The sequence below is a fragment of the Macrobrachium nipponense genome, chromosome 26, assembly GCF_015104395.2.
Source record: "Macrobrachium nipponense isolate FS-2020 chromosome 26, ASM1510439v2, whole genome shotgun sequence".
In the NCBI taxonomy this organism is placed as follows: Eukaryota; Metazoa; Arthropoda; class Malacostraca; order Decapoda; family Palaemonidae; genus Macrobrachium; species Macrobrachium nipponense.
The window spans coordinates 56955144-56976149 of record NC_087215.1 but is presented as its reverse complement, the minus strand read 5'-3'; the positions used below and the strand labels follow the sequence as shown (position 1 = coordinate 56976149).

The 21006-nt window shown below is 39.1% G+C and overlaps 1 protein-coding gene across 10 annotated transcripts in view; it reads left to right on the top strand.

The window, feature by feature from the left end:
* Window positions 1-21006, top strand: part of LOC135200295 (ankyrin repeat and sterile alpha motif domain-containing protein 1B-like) — a 262918-nt gene that overhangs the window by 132111 nt on the left and 109801 nt on the right. For 9 of the 10 annotated variants that reach the window (XR_010311251.1, XM_064228797.1, XM_064228795.1 and 6 more), the window contains 2 exons: window positions 9173-9398; window positions 13555-13668. Coding sequence is in view for 9 of the 10 variants with exons in the window: in XM_064228797.1 (XP_064084867.1) it covers window positions 9173-9398; window positions 13555-13668 (340 nt within the window). In the remaining variant the exon portion in view is untranslated. The remainder of the gene's footprint in view (window positions 1-9172; window positions 9399-13554; window positions 13669-21006) is intronic. The other variant, XM_064228796.1, reaches the window with a different exon arrangement.

The following is a 21006-nucleotide window of genomic DNA, read 5'->3' as shown; positions in this document are numbered from 1 at the left end:
AAAATTTGCCTGGGCGGGTCCAACGTTCCATTTTGCGCTCATACTTATTCTCTGCATCCTAAGCTACACGATTACGTTCGCGATGAATAAAAAAAAACATCCCCAGCACGAGTCCTTCGCCAGCAAAGTAGAGTTGAATATCCTTCGGGTCGTAATTGTCGGAAGTATGTCCCTTTATGTAGTCGATTTACCGACAGCCGCCGGAGCGTTCCGCATGAAACGAGATAACGACGAAGATACGGTGTCGGTCGAAGAAGTCCATGAAATTCCTTTCACATTGTAGGCGGTTGTTACTTGACTGTAGTCGTCCGCCACGACGACGACTTTTTTTTCGAGTTGCGATGTGAAATTCTCGTACTGCAGGATACTGTAACCAGGTTCCATTAATCAGCCTGCAAGTGAAATTATACTTGTCACAAGGGCAAAGTAAATTCAAACGACATCCAAATACAGGGGAGGGGAGAGAGCCATTTAGACCAGACTTAACCCACATGAATTCGCTGATATTTTGGAATTCAAAAGAGTCCGCTGTACAAACTTTTTATCCATGGCATTAACAATGAGTGAACCTATCCAGGTCTATGATGGACTGTAAAAATATCCATAATTATAACAAATAAATAGATATCATTACGAATCTCAAAGAAATTCGATATTACTGGTAGTAAGTTACTAGACAAAGAAGTGGAAAATGGAGCTATTTGTAAGATTGCCAGGCAACATAAGAGTCAAAGAGAAGATTAATCATGATTCTATGTGCCCTAACAAAAGTTTCATATTCAATTTTCTCGTGCGCATCCTCTGAGGTTAATTTTTAAAACATTATTAATAGGTAGGGAGATGCAACGAAAAAAACCCACTATGTAACTAATTTCTAAATAAACTTTGGGTTTTTCAAGAAAATGTGACATTTTCCCATGAATGTTTTACTTGAATTGTAATAGGCTAATGTTGCAAGTAAAATATTTCACATATATATCTTGATACTTCTAAATGTCTATGAGGTTCAGAAATTAATTCATTTGTTGTTATAAAAATTCTATTTGCTTATTTTGTTATTAATTTTAAAATGATTGCAACTCCTTAGCTAAAGTTGCATTGCGCATACGGATAGACATTTGTACCTAACGTCTGCCTTGCCCATGAGAAGTTCGGGCTAAGCATTCCTTTCTCCAGTCAAAAATCTGCTTTTGCAAGCAGAGACGACACACAGATGAAGCCTGTGTAAGCAGATTATTGAGGTTAAAAGGAACAAATGCTGATACGGCAATGATGACGTCGTCACTTGGCAGGAGATTGCTCTCAGCCAGCTAAGAGTTACGTTACTTGCTGTAAGAGATACGACTTTAGTATTTTCAAATGATATTTTAGGGTTTTAATTCTCCACCCGCATGAGAAGAATGTCTGAAAAAAAAGAAAAAAAAAACAACAGTACCAAAATTGAACTATATTAGTTTCATGTTGGCATTATGTTAAATAAATATTCCTTATTCAAACTAATCATGAAAAAAGGTTTCCATCACGTTAAATTTATAGTAATATTAATTAGCCCTGTATAAGATTCATATAGGATTATTCCACAGATACATTTTCACTTCTAGACTTCCTGACTTTAAAATCTCTTTTATTTTATTTTATTTATTTTATTTATTAGTTAGTTTATTTATTTATTTATTTATTTATTTTTTTTTTTCATTGACTACGAATATAAATTACCGGGACAGACAATATGTCAGTAGGTTTTGATATGTGTTTGAACTTTTAGCTTATTTGTCATTACTAAAAGCGTTAAGTTAGAGTTCAAATCTTTACGCATATATATTTGGATATTTAATGGTTACGTTTTGCTTATTGATATTATCGTGATTCCTTTTTTATTATAATTTGTAACCCTTCCGACTTCTTACGGAGTGTATTATATTGACTCCACTTGTATCCATATTTATTTTTATTTTTTTATATTTGTTATTTATATATATATATCTTTGATAAATTAATGGTTGGCTTGAATATGTGGAAAAGTGTTCTAGCGGCGTACCGTATAAGGCTACTTGCGGCATCAATTCTATAGATACATGATATAAATGATAAAGGTATTTAAAACCGCGAGAACCGCTATAATCCAGTTGGGATCCAATATCACGAGTTGTAACTCGTAAGACATTGACACTTTTTTTTTTTTTATTTATCTCTTATTCTACCAACCGATTGACTCTGGGTGATCAATATATTATTGGTTTTTCTTAATGGAAAGGAATTCACACAACGTGTTAAGGAGATTATTAGTTGATTGACACCACCCGAGTCACAGATTATTATGTGTTGAATTCCATATTTACTGATTTAGCACTCATAAATATTCCTAACGCACTCAATTGCGGTGTTTGTTTTTAGTGCTATTAATTCTATATAACGTGTCAAGGAACTATTAACACTAAGAAGTGTTTATTCCCTCTGTCAGACTCGTAATTCTGTTAATAATTCTACGTATATTCTTTCAAGGATTGATTTGGCACAGGATAGGCTCCTAAACTGACAGGTGTCTTAGTGTATCCCTTGTTTTCATGACACGTGTTACAATTAGTTATGTGCTTTTTATATCTGTAAGCATTGTAGGCCAGTAAAATAGTGATTTGGCTTTCTGTGACATAGTAGGGAACCCTGGATGCGGAATGCAACCAGTTTATGACGATTGGTATGAAAGAGATTATTACTACTACCTGGTCGTTAGTCATCTGCTGTGTTTCTTCGGGTTTTCCTCGTCACAGACCTACATATAATATTACATTTGATTACATTATTCTGATACACATACTTTAAATGTACTTTTGCTTTAAGGTTTCTGCTCAAAAGTGTTTATTGTTTTTGCTTAGCCACTGACCCTGTTTCCGTTTCGAAGTGTTTATTGTTTGGTGTTTATTGCTGCTGACTCTGTTTCCGTTTCGAAGTGTTTATTGTTTGGGTTATGTCTGTTGACTCTTGCTTTGTTCAGTTTGTAACAGTTCTGCGCTCCAACCCAGATATTCAATGCTCGCGATCTCTTGGGTTAAGGAATTTTCTGTTTAGATACGGTTTTAAGCCATAGGTACGGATGTTTCTATATTTTTTAGTCTAATTAATGGTTCTTTGCGGTATGGTGCGGGATTGCGGGATAATGCGTCAGCTATGATATTTGCTTTCCCAGGTAGATATCTTATCTTGGCTCCAAAGACCTGAATGATCATTTGTCACCGAGTTCCTTTTGGACTGTGATTAAAGCCTTTGAAAAACTCGGTAAAGGACTCATGTTCAGTAAGGACTTATCAGGATAGCCATAGATTATGAACTTAAGATGTACTAGTGAGTTAAAGATACCTAGCCCTTCCTTGCCTATTACTGCATATTTACTTTCAGAGGGCTTTAGTTTACGTGAATAAAAAGCTATAGGGAAGAACTGTTTATCATATTACTGAAGTAATACCCTCTTACCCTTGGTCTGAGGCGTCTGTTGCAATAAAAAAAAAAAAAAAATTCCTTATTTAAATCAGGGATTTTTAAGTTAGGTAAGCTGCATTATTCCGCTTTTAAGATATCGAACGCCTGTTGATGCTTTTTAGACCATAATCAATCTACGCTCTTCTTCGTAAGATCTGTTAAAGGAGCTGTCATGATTGAAGAGTTACATATTTGCATACGATTGTAATACCCACTACAGCGCAAAAGTGCTGTATCCCCCTTTTACGTTAATAGGTACCGGAAAGTTATGAATAGCCGACACCTTACCATAGATTACTTTAAGACCTTGACAAGACACATAAAACCTAGATAAACATGTTCGGTTTTAAAAACTCACATTTATATATTTTACTCTGAGACTAGCTCTAGTTTATGTGAATGTACTTCTAAGGTATTAGAAAAGATTACAAGATCATCCATATAGGCATGTAGGGTATCCCCTAAAAGTCTCCAAACACTATATTATAATTGGGGTGCAACGTAAGCCGGAGGCATACGTAAAAAATTGATAATGTCCCCTGAGTGTGCTGAAAACGGTATATGAGGTACAATCACTTAGGTAATGGTATCAGGTAAAAGCCTTTAAGTAAGTCCAAGTTGGTGAAAAAAAATTATTCTAACCTAACAGAGATAAGATGTCGTCGGTACATGGCACTGGAAACTATCGGGAGTCGTTTCCTTGTTTAAGTGACAGAAATCTACGCAGATACGCCAAGTCCGATCTTTTATGGCATGACGTTTTTGAGGGAAAATTATATGGGCTATTTGATTTCCTAATGGCTCCTATTACTAACATTTTTCAACTTCGTCATTTATCTCTATTTTGAAATTGCAGTGAGAGTCTATACGAAGGTATGTATATAGCTTTATGTTTGTCCTTAGACCGTATTTTGTGTTAAATTACATCCGTTTTTTTCTCCCAGAGATCACTCGCTAGTGGAGAAACTTCCTGGTATTCAGGTAAAAGATAAAAAAAATTTCTGCTGAATCACCTCTGCTTGAATGACTTTACGGATATTACTTTAGATAGATTATCAGTAGAGATTCATCACGACTGGTTTGGGCGTGATTAAAAAATTAGCAACAATAAAAAATGCGATATTTATAACTTCCGTATCCAGAGGGGTGGTGTTTGGCGGAAGAAAATGAACCTTGATGAAAGAATACTCTGCTAGGATATCTTCCTTGAGGCCAGGAGGGTGAGCAGGGGCATTAGGCCAGGAGGGTGAGCAGGGGCATTGTCCAACAACAGCAGACGTTTCAGAGGGAGGCGCTTCTCTTCCAAGAATTTCTTCACTGTCGGGCCGAAATACAGATTTACCCACTCAGTAAACAAAAGTCTCGTTACCCAGGCTTTCGCATTAGCCCTTCACATCACTGGAAGCTTCTCCTTAAGCACTTTGTAGGCCTTGAAGGCTCGAGGAGTCTCCGAATTGTAGACAAGTAGGGGCTTCACCTTGCAATCCCCACTGGTGTTCGAACAAAGTGCGAGCGTAAGCCTGTCTTTCATAGGCTTATGCCCGGGTAGCTTCTTCTCTTCCTCCGTGATGTACGTCCGACGAGGCATTTTTTTTCCAAAAAGGCCAGTCTCATCACAGTTGAAGACTTGCTGAGAACTGTAACCTACGTTGATCGTCATCTTGTCAAACGTCTTAATAAAGGCTTCGGCCGCTTTCGTGTCCGAGCTGGCCGCCTCCCCTTGCCGCACCACCGAATGGATGCCAGTCCGTTTCCGAAATTTTTCAAACCACCCATGAAGTCTGGGGTTGGCGTCGATGTCCCTTCTCCTCCGTCGTCTTCGGCCTGGGCAATCAAATTCCCGAAAATAGTGCTGGCCTTGTGGGAGATTGCCGTCTCGGTTATCGTATCGCCAGCGATTTCTTTGTCTTTTATCCAGACAAGAAGCAGCCTCTCCATCTCATCGTGCACATGGCTCCTCTTGTTGGACAAAATAGTCACGCCCTTGGAAGGTGTAGCTGCTTTGATGGCTTCCTTCTGCTTAAGGATGGTGCCTATCGTCGACGGATTTCGGGTGTATTCCTTAGCAATCACACTCGACCGCATGCCAGCTTCATACTTTTTAATTATCTCTATCTTCGTCTCCATAGAAAGCATCCTCTTCTTTCCGTAAACTTCAGCAACTTTTTTGGGGCCCATGACTATGTATACTGTACGTAATTAAGTTATGCAGTATATGTACTAAAGTTCTCACACAACACGATAAAGAAGTACAACGAAATCACTAACACGAATTTACGTTAATAAGCAAAATCGTATATGTGAACGAATGAATTCTGCGTGCGTCCGATAACGATGCTGCTACCGAGTGGCCGAAGAAGAACGCCTTTATGTAGAGCACGATAGGAGAGATGCTGACCAATAGGAGAGTAGGATCTTATGGCGGTGACTAACATCATGAACCAATGGGAGAGCGGGAGGATGGTGGCGAGTTTTAAAATTGTTATCGGTGGTCCGGGCAAATCTTGGGACTTTACAGCAACAACCTTTGGTAACCTGAACTATTTTCACATGTAGAGCCAAAAAAATCTTCGTATTTGCTTTCGTAACTCGAATTTTTCGTAAGCTGGGACTTTCTTGTGTCAAGGTACCACTGTATATATAACAGATTCGTGGTATACTTATTGTACTTCCAGATATATACCAGTGCAAAATGTAGATATTGATTTTAGGGTTTTGCCTCCAGATTGAGCACCGAACTGTTTCTTTATTAATTTACATTACTTTCAGCTCTAAACAATTATGCTATCATGTGTGCCCACAGCATATTTTCCAAGAGGGGGCAAATTTTATATATAGCCTATATATAAAATTTGCCCCCTCTTGGAAAATATGCAGTGGGTGCCCACAATAGCATAATTGATTAGAGCTGAAAGTAATGTGAATCAATAAAGAAACAGTTCAGCACTCAATCTGGAGGCAAAAACCCTCAAATCAATATTCACATTTTGCACTGATATACATCCGGAAGTACAGTACGTAGTACCGCGAATCTGTTATATCGGTAAGGTACTGTAATGGATCATGTGAAAATTAATGTTATCCATAACAATCAACTATAGTCTTGGAGGGATGCAAGACAGAAGCTATGATTGGAAGTTCCTTAGTCAATTGTTCCAGCACAATAAAGAGTTACCTTCAAAAATAAAATAAATAAAAAGTTGTCCAAAAAGACTAAAATTAGCAATCAAAATTATACTAAAATGAATTTTTCACCAATACTGAATGCTAGCTAAAATAAAGTAAAACACAGATCTCTACCATATTATCACATATTTTTTTATAATGAAAAGTTTTCACAGTAGTGTCTTTTTTTCCTGTCAAGTTAATATCATGAATCACATTTTATCCAAAGATGATGGTTACTATCAAGCCATTACATAGTATGTCTTCAGCAAACATATACATACAGGCAGTCCCTGGCTATCGGTGATCCGGTTTTATGACACTTGTTTAAAATTGGCTATTTATGACGCCATAACGGGACGAGTTCCGGTTATCGGTGCCATAAAGATTCTTATGGCGCTCCATAAGAATCCTTATGCTTATGGCACCGATAACCGGTTATCAGCACCATAAGCGCTATAAATCACTTGAGTTTCGGTCAATGGCAGTTTTTGCTTATCGGTACACCCCCGGGAACAAGAACCCCTCCCAATAACCGGGGACTGCCTGTAGTACAGTTGTAGTATATCTGTGTATAATCACATAGGAGTTCATTTAATTTTGAAAGATTGATAGATTTATTCTGGATTTATAGCAAAATGTGATGGACACTACGTATATTGTTTTTTTTAATATTAAGAAAAAAGCTGTTGCTTGATTGCAATAAAGCACTGCTAGCTTTGGTATTCACTTCATATGTTTATTTGCTTGCTTTATCGGACAGTGAATGTATAATACAAGATTTGTGAAGAAGTACCTGATAAACAACAGTTCCCATAAAAAAGATCTTTCTGTTTTCTGTGTAGTTCTTATGCTTTAACCCTAATGTAGCCGAGTCTTAAAAAGTTTAACAGTCTGTATTGTATGAGCCCCTGAACTATGTAGGACAATACTTATAGTACTTCTTCTTCCTAGCTTAAACCCATTTTTATATGGGGTCGCCATTACGAATGAGTCTTCTCCATCGATTTCTGTCTTGTGCCTCGTTCTCATTTATACCTTTCAATTCCATATCTTCCCTTACACAATCACGCCATCTCTTTCTTGGTCTTCCCTTCTCCTTCTACCCCGCACTTCCATTTCCATCGTATGTCTTCCAACCATGACGTTCCTCCCTTCGGTACAGGTGTCCATACCATCGAAGCCTTCCTTCCTGTATTTTCTTCGATATTTCAGCTACCTTTGTTGATCCTCTTATATACTCATTTCTAATCCTATCTTCCCTTGTTACTCCCGACATCCATCTCAACATTCTCATTTCTGCTACATCCATCTTCTTCTCCTCTGTTTTCCTCATACTTGCCGTTTCTGTTCCATATAACATTGCTGGTCTGACCACCGTCCTATGGAACTTTCCTTTCAATTTCAGAGGTACCTTCTTGTCACAGAGTACCCCCTGAGCAGACCTCCAGTTATTCCATCCTGCCTGAATTCGGTGTCTCACCTCTTGGTCCATGCTTCCACTATCCTCCAATACGGACCCTAAGTACTTGAACTTCTGTACTTTCTTTATTTCTTCCCCACCCAATCTTATGCTACTTCCACCGTCCTCAGTAATACTAGAACACATATATTCGGTTTTTGATCTGCTTATTCTCATTCCTCTCTCCTCAAGTGCTGCTCTCCACCTCTCCAACCTCCCCTCCAACTCCTCCTTCCCCTCTGAACACAACACAATGTCATCCGCGTATAATATGCACCATGGCACTGCTTCTCTAACATCCCTGGTCATTACATCCATCACGATGTTAAAGATGAATGGGCTAAGTGCTGACCCCTGGTGTAATCCAACTCCTATCTCAAATCCATCCGTCTCACCAACACTACTCCTCACTCTAGTATACACATTCCTGTACATCTCCTGAATAACTCTGACATACTTTTCCGGCACCATCTTCTCCCTCAAACATCTCCATATTTCTTGCCTTGGCACTCTGTCATAGGCCTTTTCAAGGTCTATGAATACCAGATGCAGGTCTCGTTGTTTTTCTCTGAATTTCTCCATTAGCTACCTTATGCAAAATATTCCATCCGTTGTGCCGCTTCCCTTCATAAATCCTAACTGTTCCTTCCCTATTCTAACTTCCTCTCTCAGCCTGCTATCTATGATTCTTTCCAAAATCTGCAAGCTGTTAAATCATGAAGGGTTAAAACTATTTCCATGTAAAGAAAATATGATATGGATGAGCATAGATTATGGAAGAATGATTCATGATATAGCCAAGTCACATGAATTCATTGACCATTATACAGTAACAGAGTTAAGAATGAATTATGCTTTGTATTTTTGAGAGATGCTGTGTAACTAGTTATGGCATTCACTTTTCATTTCTGCAAACCTGTTCCTCTACTTTGTAACTTTTATAGGCACTGTTAAAATGCTTTCAACAAAGTAAATTTTTGGGAGATTTATGATAAAGGATTATAAAACTAAACAAGAGTTTTGACAAAGAATATTTGTCTGAGCTTTCCATTACTTTATCATTGAAATCAGGTGTGGAGATGATGATGGTTTATATGAAGTACCACCACCTCCTCGCTCTTGTCGTAGCTCTTCAGCATCTCTCAGGTCTTCCCGTGACTCCCGTCTCTTGCGGCCCCCTTCGGATGAGCTCCCGTCTCAACCTGTTACTAGTCCTGTCTCGTCAAACAGCACTGCTGTCACCAGAAGAAACACAGTAGCGGGTGGCTCTGATTCCTCCAGCAGTAAGGTAGTAGAAGTGAGTAGCTGTGCATGTTGCTGCCTTCACCGTCTCACCATTTTCACCGACCCCAGCAGTAGTGTTTGCACAGTGCAACAGATTGTTACTACTACACAGCTCTCTCAGTAAGCGTGTGTTTTCCCATCAGCAACATTTATACTGTACAGTAATACCTATTTGTATGGGTTCCCTTATTTGTTCTCCTGATTTTATTTTTCCCTTAGATTCAAGTATGTTACCGTCTTGATTTGGTTTGAGTTACTGAAGCTAGTTTTCGTGTCTTTAAATACTTTGTTGAACTTGAGTGTCATCTTCAAATAGCTAGCTCCTCTGTCTGAAGAAGTGCAGACGATAATTGTCTTATTTTTGAACCCTTTGAAAGTTCTTGCATTATAGAATGCACTGCATATGAAATGGTGTTAACATGAGAATTTGAGATCACTTGAATTCTTAAAAATGGCGTAACTCTTGATTTAAACACCACAATTAAATTGCACGTAGTTTAGCAACCTTACAGTAAGACTTTACATTCTTATGCATAAACATAATTTATTAGCTAACTTGACTGTGTAAACCAGTACCCTTTCTTATTATAACAGCACATATGGGAAAACTGTAAGGACTAATGAGCATCCCATTCCTCATTGTATCATATAATGCTCTAGCTTAAAGCTTTGTATAATAATTTTTTGGTCTAATATGTTGCTTTGCTTATGAAAGAGATCTAAATTTGTCTGCAAATTTTGAAACAAATACTTTGGTTAAATATAGAAAACTTTTGAGAAAAGCTTGTCATTTTAAATACAAGTCCACTGACAGTTGAGCTTAATTGTTGGTGCTACGTGTACTGTTCATTCATTTGGTATGCTGTTCTTTTGCTTGTTTTATTTGTTACCCATGACTACCCCATCTGTGTTTTGATGTAGACCTTACCAGATTATATTTGTGTGTTAGTTTATAGGTAGATAAATTAACTGTAATGTGATGAATTTCTGTACAAACCGGTCATAGTATCTTGGAGTATAGCAGTCATCTGCTTGTGAGTGTCATGTGATTCAGTGAAGAATTCACACCTTATTCTAAACAAAGCAGAATCAGTGGATTATTTAGATTCAGATTTGTTATCTGTTGAATGATATTAATGCTTTGAATATATCTTTTATTGCCTCTGCCTATTGCATTTGCTTCATTTGCTAACATACATTCCATAAGGAATGTGCAAAATTATGGTATATGTATTTGGTATTTATGGTTCATATTGATTTTTTCCTCAAATTTTCTTTGGATCATTTAATATGATTAAGGCGTGAGGTTTTTCTATTTTTATATGTATTAGCACAAAAAATATTGGCTATATCCATGGTGATTATTTGAATTCCAACAATTTTCAGAGTACATAAATAAACTAGGCACCAATCAGAATAAAATGAATTAGGGAAATAAAAATTTCTGAAAAATATTGTGAAGTACTGTATAATGCTATTGTGCAACGTTTGACTTGGTAATCTTAAACAAAAAGTAGATGGACGTTAGTCTGTCACATTGACATCATTTTGCAGTAGTATACACTTATTATAGTTTTCAGTTGTAAATGTGTTGTTTGTTGATGAAAATATGGTTGGTAGGTAAAACATTTTTTAGCTGTGAAATCATTATATTTTCCATCATGCAAGGAGCATTTTTAAAAATTCATAACAATTACCCTGTGTCCATTTTTCCTGAATCACACATGCGATGTAAGCATAAGGCTGAAGGCCACATTTACACCAAGTGAATAATCAATTCATGATTTATCCTGATGCACCTCATAAACTTCAACAGAAACATTCACATCAGGTGAATTAAGTTATTTCAAATGACAGGAGATTCAATTTGACTCAAGTTATTGATTTGCCTCAGCTAATTTCCTTGAAAAATATTTTTTTTTATTTCTCTCCATTGATGATAATCAAGTATGGGCATATATATACTAAGGCTCTAGTGCTTCCCATATATCATTATTTGTTTCTTTGTAAGTCTTACGTATTGAGTCCTGGCAGTTGACTGAGTTTGGCTTAGTCAGGGAGATGATTCAAAAGGACACTAAGTCAAATAATTCTTCATGAATTGACCTGAGGCAATCCACTTGGTGTAAATGTGTCTTAAAGTTAGGGCGTTGGGGCGAGGTGTTGTTAGCTGTAATCCTCTTCCCTTTAGATTTTCTATGTCAGATGAGCTGTTGTCAATTGCTATCCACTTATTAGTTCAGCAAGGCCACAATCACTAGCGTACTGTATTATTTTGCTCAAAAGAAAGTTCTCAGAAATGCTTTGGTAAGTTAGGTATACTTAATTACAAAATTTTACATATTACAATAATGACATGAATTTGTCAGGAATAGTGATTCTGGCCATAAGAAACTTGTTGCTCCTAAGTCCTTCATTAAGACACCTGATTCCCCTATGAACTCTAAGGACTTGGCTAAATGGTTGTTCTTCAGTGAAAGATGAAAGTTCAAGCACGAGTCAAATATAATGTTTGTGTGTTGGGGAGGGAAGAGACTGAAGGGAGCAGATGAAAAGTAAAAGGTTGAGTGTAGCACACCTGGGAAAATAAAGAATGCTGCATTAATACTCCACATCATTGATTGAAAATCCTGTAACTTGTTATTTTGATCACCTTATTTTACTTCCTTAGTCATGTGACATCTCTTTAGGTTGAAGTTATAAAGGTGTTCTTTTCAAAGAACATTGATGAAACTTTTACTGATCACATTTTTGAGTATTTATAGTTCAAGAAATTTATTTTTCCTTATTTGATGATGTATTGGGTAGATAATCATTGTAAAGATAAATGCTAGGAGGATTCTGTTGCCTGAGAGTGGTGCAGCTCATTCTATCACTTTTTAATGATTGTATAGTTTTTCCAGTTTGGGATAATTTGATTCCCAATTAATACTGAAATTCAGTTTCGTTAGAAGTTTCTATTTTGTTTTTATCATTATTTACCCAGGTCTGCTACTATGTAAAGTACAGTAATTAACAAGAATGTGACCATTTTGATGAGTTTCTGGATATTGCATTTTCAAAGTGAAGCAGTACAGTGCATATTTTGCCATCTTTAAGGAGGAATTCCACATGTCCTTTAAAAATGCAGTTTTATATCTTTATTTTAAGTATATTAGTTACATTCTCTTTGATCTGTTTAGATAACTGAATGTTTAGAATTCAGTGCATTTGATTCAACACTTCCTGTAACTGGTGGTGAGGTACCTTTAATGATGACTTAAATGGTGTGGCAAAACTGTCCAGGCATTGTAGGAATTATTTTTTCTTGAATGATGGATATGTTTTTAAGAAGTCTCTCTACAGATCTTTGTTCTAATTATTTTGTAATTTGTATCGCAGATGAAAAGTCCGTTTTAATAATATAAAGCAAAGGGAAGCGCTTAAAAGACAGGAATTGTGTTCATGAAAGTATTAATTTCATTGGTGGAGTAGATTTTATGCAGGACAGAGTTGGCTTGTTTTTCTGATATCAAAATAATTCTTAGATGATTGATGATGAAAATTAAAGAACATAACAGACATAGTGCTTCTCTTTCAAGTGAAGGAATTTTTGAATGTAACAATGAAAAAGGTTTTTGAATTATGTTTCATTGAGGGAAGATTTGAATGTTTACTCCAAGCTAAATTTTGTGGTTTGAATATCCTGGTATATTTAGGATTTGTGGATGAAAAAATAAATTTCCTTTATGTATTAGTTGTGTAAATATGTAGTAATTATTTGATGAATTTGTACCATTTTATTTCTTTAATGGTAGATTATACAGCATTTGTAGACCTAGTTTGCACTAGTTGTTGTAATGTTGCATTGTCATAGGTAATTTTAGTATCACTTGGGATCCATTTTTAGTTAGGCTAGTAGAGGTACATATACATATTTGTAAATAGGGTAGGTGGAAGATATTTGTTTATGAATATTTGTGTATGCCTTATATGCAGGGTAGTTGCTGTTTTGCAGTTTTTTAAGAAATTATGATAATATAAAATGTTCCGTTGCATAACCAGTTACGTATTTACTGGTTAATAATTCAACTTTTTATCTAAGTAAAATAATTGTAATATATATGAACAGCCACCTTGATTAAAGCATAAGTTAACTTTATTAATCAAATTTCTTATGCTTTCTGTAGCCAGTGCCACCACCCAAACCACCTCGTCGCTCCATGTGTCCGCCCTCCCCAGCGCCTGATGCCGAGCAGGATTTGCCAACATACGAAACAATTTATTTCAAAGGACAAGAACAGGTTTGTTTATTTTCTCTTTTAGTATTAGAGTGATATGGTATTGCACGTGTGATGGTAATGTTGCGAGTGATAATGGCCTACTGTATAGATATACAGGTCTCTACATGTACTACCTTGTTTATTACTTCTTCAGTCTTTACCTAGCTTTCTAAGCTGGAAGTGGCTGGTGTTTGATGGGGATGACTGTACTGTTTAGTGTTCAACTTCAATGTGCTTTTAGTGGGTGATGTTTCAAGATTTCAAGCCATTTTCACAGAATGATTAGTAACAGTCCTGAAAGGGACAACCTGGATTAAAGAATCAATAAATTTCAAGTATGCTTCATGAATAGTTTTTGTATGTAATAAGTGCTACCAATATAACAGTCTGTTTCATTAAAATAAAAATCTTCCTGTAATGTTAGTCACTGAAGTTATCAGAAGTTTAAACCTTCAACATATGAATGTCCAACTAGCAGTTTGTCCAAATCCAGCAAAATAAAGCATGCCTCAACTTTACATTTTAGATAAGAGTCTTGTACAGCATTCCTACCTCCTTTATAGTAAAGCATTATTTTGTAACTCATTTCCTGTAAGCTGAAATGCTTTTGGTTTTCCAAGCATTATGGGAAAATATGGGTTGGTTAAATAAATTGTCTGCTCTTGCCACTCGTTGGCCCTAGGACTTATGAGGGGATGTGATGAAACAAGCTTGAATATTCTTTTTATAATTAGCATTGTAATGTAAAGTTAATTTAGTTGCACTCTGAATGTGCATAGCACAGTGTTACAGGTATGCTGTAATTTGTTTTTTTTAATTTTTTCACTTTTTATAATCTGTCAGCGTCAGACATAATTCTGCACCCAGATTGCAAAAGATGATCATCATTACATAGTTAAGGAATCTGATAAAAATGCTTCCATCCTTTCAGTGCAGTTCTTACAAGGTTTCTAAAATGGAAGTTGACAAGGACTGATTTGTGATAAAGTGCATTGTGCTGGTTTTGGTGAAGTATTTTGCCACTGCCCCTTTGCAGCTATTTTTGAACAGATCAATAATACATCCTACCTGTAAGATATCCTATACTCTTGCCTGATGTTATACAGTACCATAAAACTAAGCACTGTTGTTAAGGCTCCTATATTACTGTAGGTGATGGTGTTAATGTCACATGCAAAGATTTTTTGTTCTATCTGTACGTGATTCAACTGGAATATGTACCATTCTCCTCTCTGGTATGCCTGTAGATTTTGGGGTGGAGGTCCCCTGCCAAAAGTAGCAGTTTTTTTTTTCAGCAAGGATAGTTATGATTTAGCCCTTCACTCTAAGATACCTTCACTCTAAGCCCTGTTTCAACAAGGATATTGTCATTACTGTCACCTGTGCCTAAAGAACAAGCGCATGCATTCTGTGCAGAGCACCAGCCTCTACCCTCTGTTGAGGTGGAACATTTTCTTACTTTCCAGTGGTAGAAGTCTTCATTACTTTTACTGTAAAACTTAACAGATGCTGATGTATGAAAGTTTAAGAGAGGCTATATTCACATTGTTATTGCTAAGCAAATATGCTACAGAGTTCCTTTGTGCCTTTTTATTGTTGTGGACACAAATGTGTATCTGATGGAAATGTCACCTTCCCTCTTATTTGTGAAAGAAAATGAAATGTGAATGAAAATGTCTCTGAACTCTCAAAAGAAAAATAAATGATGCAGAGTATTGTGTAATTATAATTGCATTTGCAGAGAATTGTAGTCTTTTCTCTCTCTCTCTCTCTCTCTCTCTCTCTCTCTCTCTCTCTCTCTCTCTCTATCTCTCTCTCTCTCTCTCTCTCTCTCTTTTTTTTTGTGGTAGGTATTAATATAAGAATGTGGATTTTTTATGAGAAACTCTCACAAGGTTAGTTTTCAAACATCTAACTCACCTGGTAGTTATATATATATAGCTTACGTCCCTGACGTCACGGCAGAATTTCAAAACTCGCGGCAATCGCCGATTGGGTAGTCAGGTGCACCACCTGTGCGCCCTCTACCAGGTACGTAGCACCATACCAACTATTCCTCAGATCTTCCCTGCCGCCGCTACGGTGACATCGTTGGACTTCCGCGACGTTATAGCCCGTGTCTTTGCAGTTTTATTTGGTGAAGTACACTTTGGCTTTGCTTTCGCTTGATTGGATTTTGATTTCGTTTCGATATTGTTGGTTTGACCTTTGCTTGTTTTTGATCTCTCTTTTTGATTTCTCATCATGTCTGATTCTGCTTCAAGTTTGAGAATGTGTGTGAAAGGTTGCAAGACTAGACTTGCTAAATCCTCTTTAGATCCTCATTCTATTTGTAGTAAATGCAGAGGAAAAGTTTGGTGAGTAGGTGATAGATGTGATGAATGTGTGGGCTTGCCTGAGACTGAATGGATTGAATATTACCGCTATGTGCGTAAATTAGAGAAGGATAGGATAAGGAGAGCGAAGAAGACCTTGTCTCGCTCCTCCATAGACAGTCAAGGAATAGATAGTTCTCTATCCCTCGATAATCCTATTGATCCTCCTCCTGTTGTATCATTACCAAATCCAGTTTCAGAAACAGGTAAAAGTCCATCATTACAGGACATGATGACGGCCATTCAAGCCCTTGGTCAACGGGTAGAATCCCTGGCACAAGACAGGGATAAATTATGGTCTAATATGAGAGATATTAAAGTGAATAGTGAAATTAGTGCAAGTGCAGTGGAGGGTGCGGCCGCTCGGACTTGTCGTGCTCCCTACTGTCCTAGACCTCTTCCAAGCTCACCAACCCCTGAGAGAAGGAAAGTCGACCGACGAAGGGAGGCGAGAGGTTTTAGCTCCCGAGCGGTCGTCCCCCTCGAGCGTACCTGTAGCGATCCCCAGGACGCTCACCCTCGCTATAGGAAAGGCGAGGTTAAAGTGTTTTCTTCGTCTTCTGACGACGCAGTACCCAGACGGGGCTGGCGTCAGACTTCTAAATCCAGACCCATTAAAAGGAAATCCCAGGACGCCGAGCGTCTTGATACTGGACGCCAGGACGATATACGTCAAGAGCGTCCAGGATGTAGTCATTGGAGCAGCCCCGAGCGCTTCCCTTCAGGTTCCGATATTTGCTCTCCTACCAAATTAAGATGTAAGACGTCGCCACAGGCGACCATCGTCTTTGTAGGAGGCAAGGAAATATTGGAAACGGGGGAAAACCTTCGGTGCAAACTGCAACGTCCGGATCGCTTCTCTTTCGATTCCGATGCTTGCTCTCCTGCCAAATCAAGACGCATGATGTCGCACAAGCGGCCGTCGTCTTTGGCAGGAAGTAAGGAAGGATCGGACGAAGGGAGACTTTCGGTGCGTGCTACAACTCCTGTTCGCTTCCATTTCGTCTCCGTGTTTGCTCTCCTACCAATATAGTCGTAAGATACCGCACAGGCGGCCGTCGTCTTTGGTAGGAGTAAAGGAAGCATCGGACGATTGGATGCCTTCAGTGCATGCTCCTGCTCCTCCTTCGGATTGGCGTTCTTCAGGCCTTTCATCTCAAGACGAACAGAATGAAGAGAGAGAGATTGACTTTGCAACTTCTCTAGTCTGTTCCCAGCAGCAAGAACGCTCCACAGTTTTCCGTACTGCAAGATTTTAAGCAGAAACTCTCCTCTCTTATGCAGTCATATCAACCTGCTACTCTTACTGTTAAACGCCAGGACGAAAAACGTTTTAAAGCACGACGACAGGACGAAAAACGTCTTGAAACAAGACGCCAGGATGAAAAACATCTTGAAGCAAGACAGCAGGACGATAAGCGTCTTGAAGCAAGACGGCCAGGACGAAAGAATCTTGAAGGAAGACACCAGGACGAAAAACGTCTTGAAGCAAGACGCCAGGACGAAAAACGTCTTTGAAGCAAGACGCAAGGACGAAAAACGTCTTGAAGCAAGACGCCAGGACGAAAAACGTCTTGAAGCAAGACGCCAGGACGAAAATCGTCATGAGACAGGATGCCGAGACTCCAGCATCAAGAAACTGGACAGCAGGATGCACATTAACGCAACATGACACCGCTACATCAGTTGTGTCTCAATCAGAGAAAGGAATGAAGACATCCCCCATTCTCCTTTTGATCAGATGCAAGTCGTTTCCGAGGAAGAATATCAAACAGATCTACAACCTTCAGCAGATCTTAAAAGGCTTATGAAAGTTTTTGCGGAACTTTTTCAGAAAGTTTTGTGCCAGCTGCCCCTCGTTCTCCACCTTCAGAGTTCACTTAGGGAAGGCTTCTAAAGAATCCGACTTTACGAAGATGGTATTATCGCGCTCTCGAAAAGAGCCTTGAAATTAATGAAGGAATGGATGGACTCTAAGAAAGACCAGGGAAAAACAGCTTTCTCATTTCCTCCGGCCAGATTAGCTCCAGATCCAGCATCTGGTACACACTGGAGAAGTCCTAGGTTTGGGAGTTCCAGCTTCTTCCCATGGGGACTTCTCTAGTCTGTGGACTCTTCTCGTCGGACGGCCATGGGGAAGACGAAAGTGTTTTGGTCTTCCTCTGAAATGGACCACCTCCTCAAAGGGATTTTTTAGAGCCTTCGAAGTCTTTAACTTCCTAGACTGGACTCTGGGTTCGTTGGGAAAGAAAATTGAAAACTTGAAGTCTACCAAAACGGAAGAACTCGTTCACCTTATGTCATGCATTGACAAAGCGCTTCGAGACGGGTTTTCGAACGAGCTAGCAGCCCTTTTCTCAGCTGGAATCTTGAAAGAAAAGGGCCCAATTTTGTTCTTTTCTTTCGAGTGGAGTAACGCTCACTCAGAGAGCGGAACTGCTTTCGCTACCCTTTCGACTCATCTTTTTCCGCATAGTTTGGTAAAAGAAGTATCCTCAGCTCTGACTCAAAAAGCGACACAAGATCTGATGACTAAGCGCAAGAGAGTTGTTCCGTCAAGTTTTGCAGGACAGAAACTTAAGAAACCACTCCTCTACCACGTAGTTCTCGGCCCTTTCGAGGTAGATCCCTCAGGAGAGGGAATGCAAGACCTATTACAAAAAACTCCAAGAAAGAGGCTTCAGAGGAGGAAGTAATAAAGTCTGACTAAAGTTCTTCTTCAGACAGTGGTAGGAGCCAGGACTCAAAAAAATTTCTGGGCAAACATGGGAGAAAAAGGGAGCAGATCCTTGGTCTATTCAGCTTCTCAAAGAAGGATACAAGATCCCTTTCTGGAAAAAACCCCCCTTAGCAGAAAAAACCGATTTGGACGTGAGTTCCCTGAATTTTTTCGTGAAGAAAACAAAATTCACTATGGAGACAACGAAATCAGTTCTTGCTGCAGTCAGACGAGACGACTGGATGGTTTCGTTGGATCTCCAGGATGCTTATTTCACGTCCCGATCCACCCAAACTCCAGAAAGTACCTAAGATTTGTTTACAAGACAGAAACATTTCAATTCCGAGCTCTTTGTTTCGGTCTAAATACCGCACCTCAAATTTTCACAAAACTTATGAGCAACGTAGCAGCAATGCTACACAAGAAACGCATCAAGCCTCATTGTATCTGGACGATTGGCTCCTCAGAGCCCATTCCTACGCCAACTGTCTGGAGAATCTTCAGAAAACAATTCGATTATCAGAAGACCTAGGCCTTCTGATAAACCACCAGAAATCCCAACTGATCCCATCCCAGGAAATCTTGTACATGGGGATGAGGATTCAGAGTCAGGTTTTTCGGGCTTTTCCGTCCCACATTGAGAACGGAACAAGCTTTAGAGAAAATAAGAAACTTCCTAAAGAAACAGAAGTGCTCTGCGAGGGAATGGTATGAGTCTGCTGGGGACCTTTTCCTCGCTAGAACAGTTTGTCTCCTTGGGAAGACTGAACCTACGCCCTCTGCAGTTTCATCTAAATCAGCATTGGGACAAGAAGAAGACACTAGAGTCAATGTGTATTCCTGTTTCGAACGACATGAAACACTATCTACAGTGGTGGAACGATCCCGTCAAGCTCCAGGAAGGCCTCTCCCTAGAGCAGAGGAACCCAGACCTAGTGTTGTTTTCCGACGCCTCGGACTCGGGCTGGGGAGCAACAATCACTGGGGGAAGTTAGAAGTCTCGGGCTTCTTGGAACAAGGAGCAAGTAAGTTCCACATCAATCTGAAAGAATTGACTGCAGTTTTCCTAGCTCTCAAGGAATTAGAGAGCGTAGTCCGGAACAAAGTGGTACAGGTCAACTCCGACAACACAACGGCGTTTGGCCTACATCAGCAAACAAGGCGGGACTCACTCATCTCTCTATACAGAGCAGCAAGAGAACTGCTCCTCTGGACAAAAGGAAAAAAACGTGATTCTGGTAACACGCTTCATTCAGGGAGAAAAGAATGTGAGAGCAGACATCCTGAGCAGAAAACATCAAGTCTTGACAACAGAAATGGACTCTCCATCAGGAAGTTTGCAAGAGTCTATGGCGAATCTGGGGGCGCCCTTGCATAGATCTCTTTGCACAGCGCAGACAAGACGGATGGAGACTTACTGTTCTCCAGTCCCAGACCCCGAAGCAATCCACATAGATGCGTTCCTTCTGAATTGGACACATCTAGACGTGTACGCCTTTCCCCCATTCAAAGTGGTACAAACCAGAGTGTTACAAAGTTTGTGGCTCACGAAGGAACATGGATGACTCTAGTGGCACACCCTTCTGGCCGACAAGAGAATGGTTCACAGAGGTACTGGAATGGATGGTGGACACCCCAAGAAGCCTTCCGTTAAGAGTAGATCTACTCAAACAGCCCCACTTGGAAAGGTATCACCAAAACCTCCAAGCTCTTCAGCTAACTGCCTTCAGACTATCGAAAAACTCACAAGAGCTAGAGGATTTTCGAGGGAGGCAGCGAGTGCAATTGCAAGAGCAAGGAGGTCTTCAACCATTAAGGTATACCAATCGAAGTGGGAGACTTTTAGAGGATGGTGCAGGAACAACTCTATTTCCTCTTCCAGTACGTACCTCTGTGACTCAGATAGCAGATTTTCTGCTATACCTCAAGAAGAGACGTAACTTTTCTGCTTCTACTATCAAGGGTTATAGGAGCATGCTAGCAGCTGTCTTCAGGCATAGAAACCTTAATCTATCTGATAATAAGGACCTCACAAGATCTTCTTAGATCCTTCGAGACAATAAGGAAAGAATACAATCCTCAACATCTTGGAATTTGGATGTAGTCCTCAAGTTTCTCATGAGTGACAGGTTCGAACCCTTACAGGAAACATCCCTTAAGGACCTCACCATGAAAACTCTCTTCCTGATTAGCCTAGCAACAGCAAAGAGGGTCAGCGAAATCCATGCCTTCAGCAAAACTGTAGGTTTCAGACAGGGCAAAGCC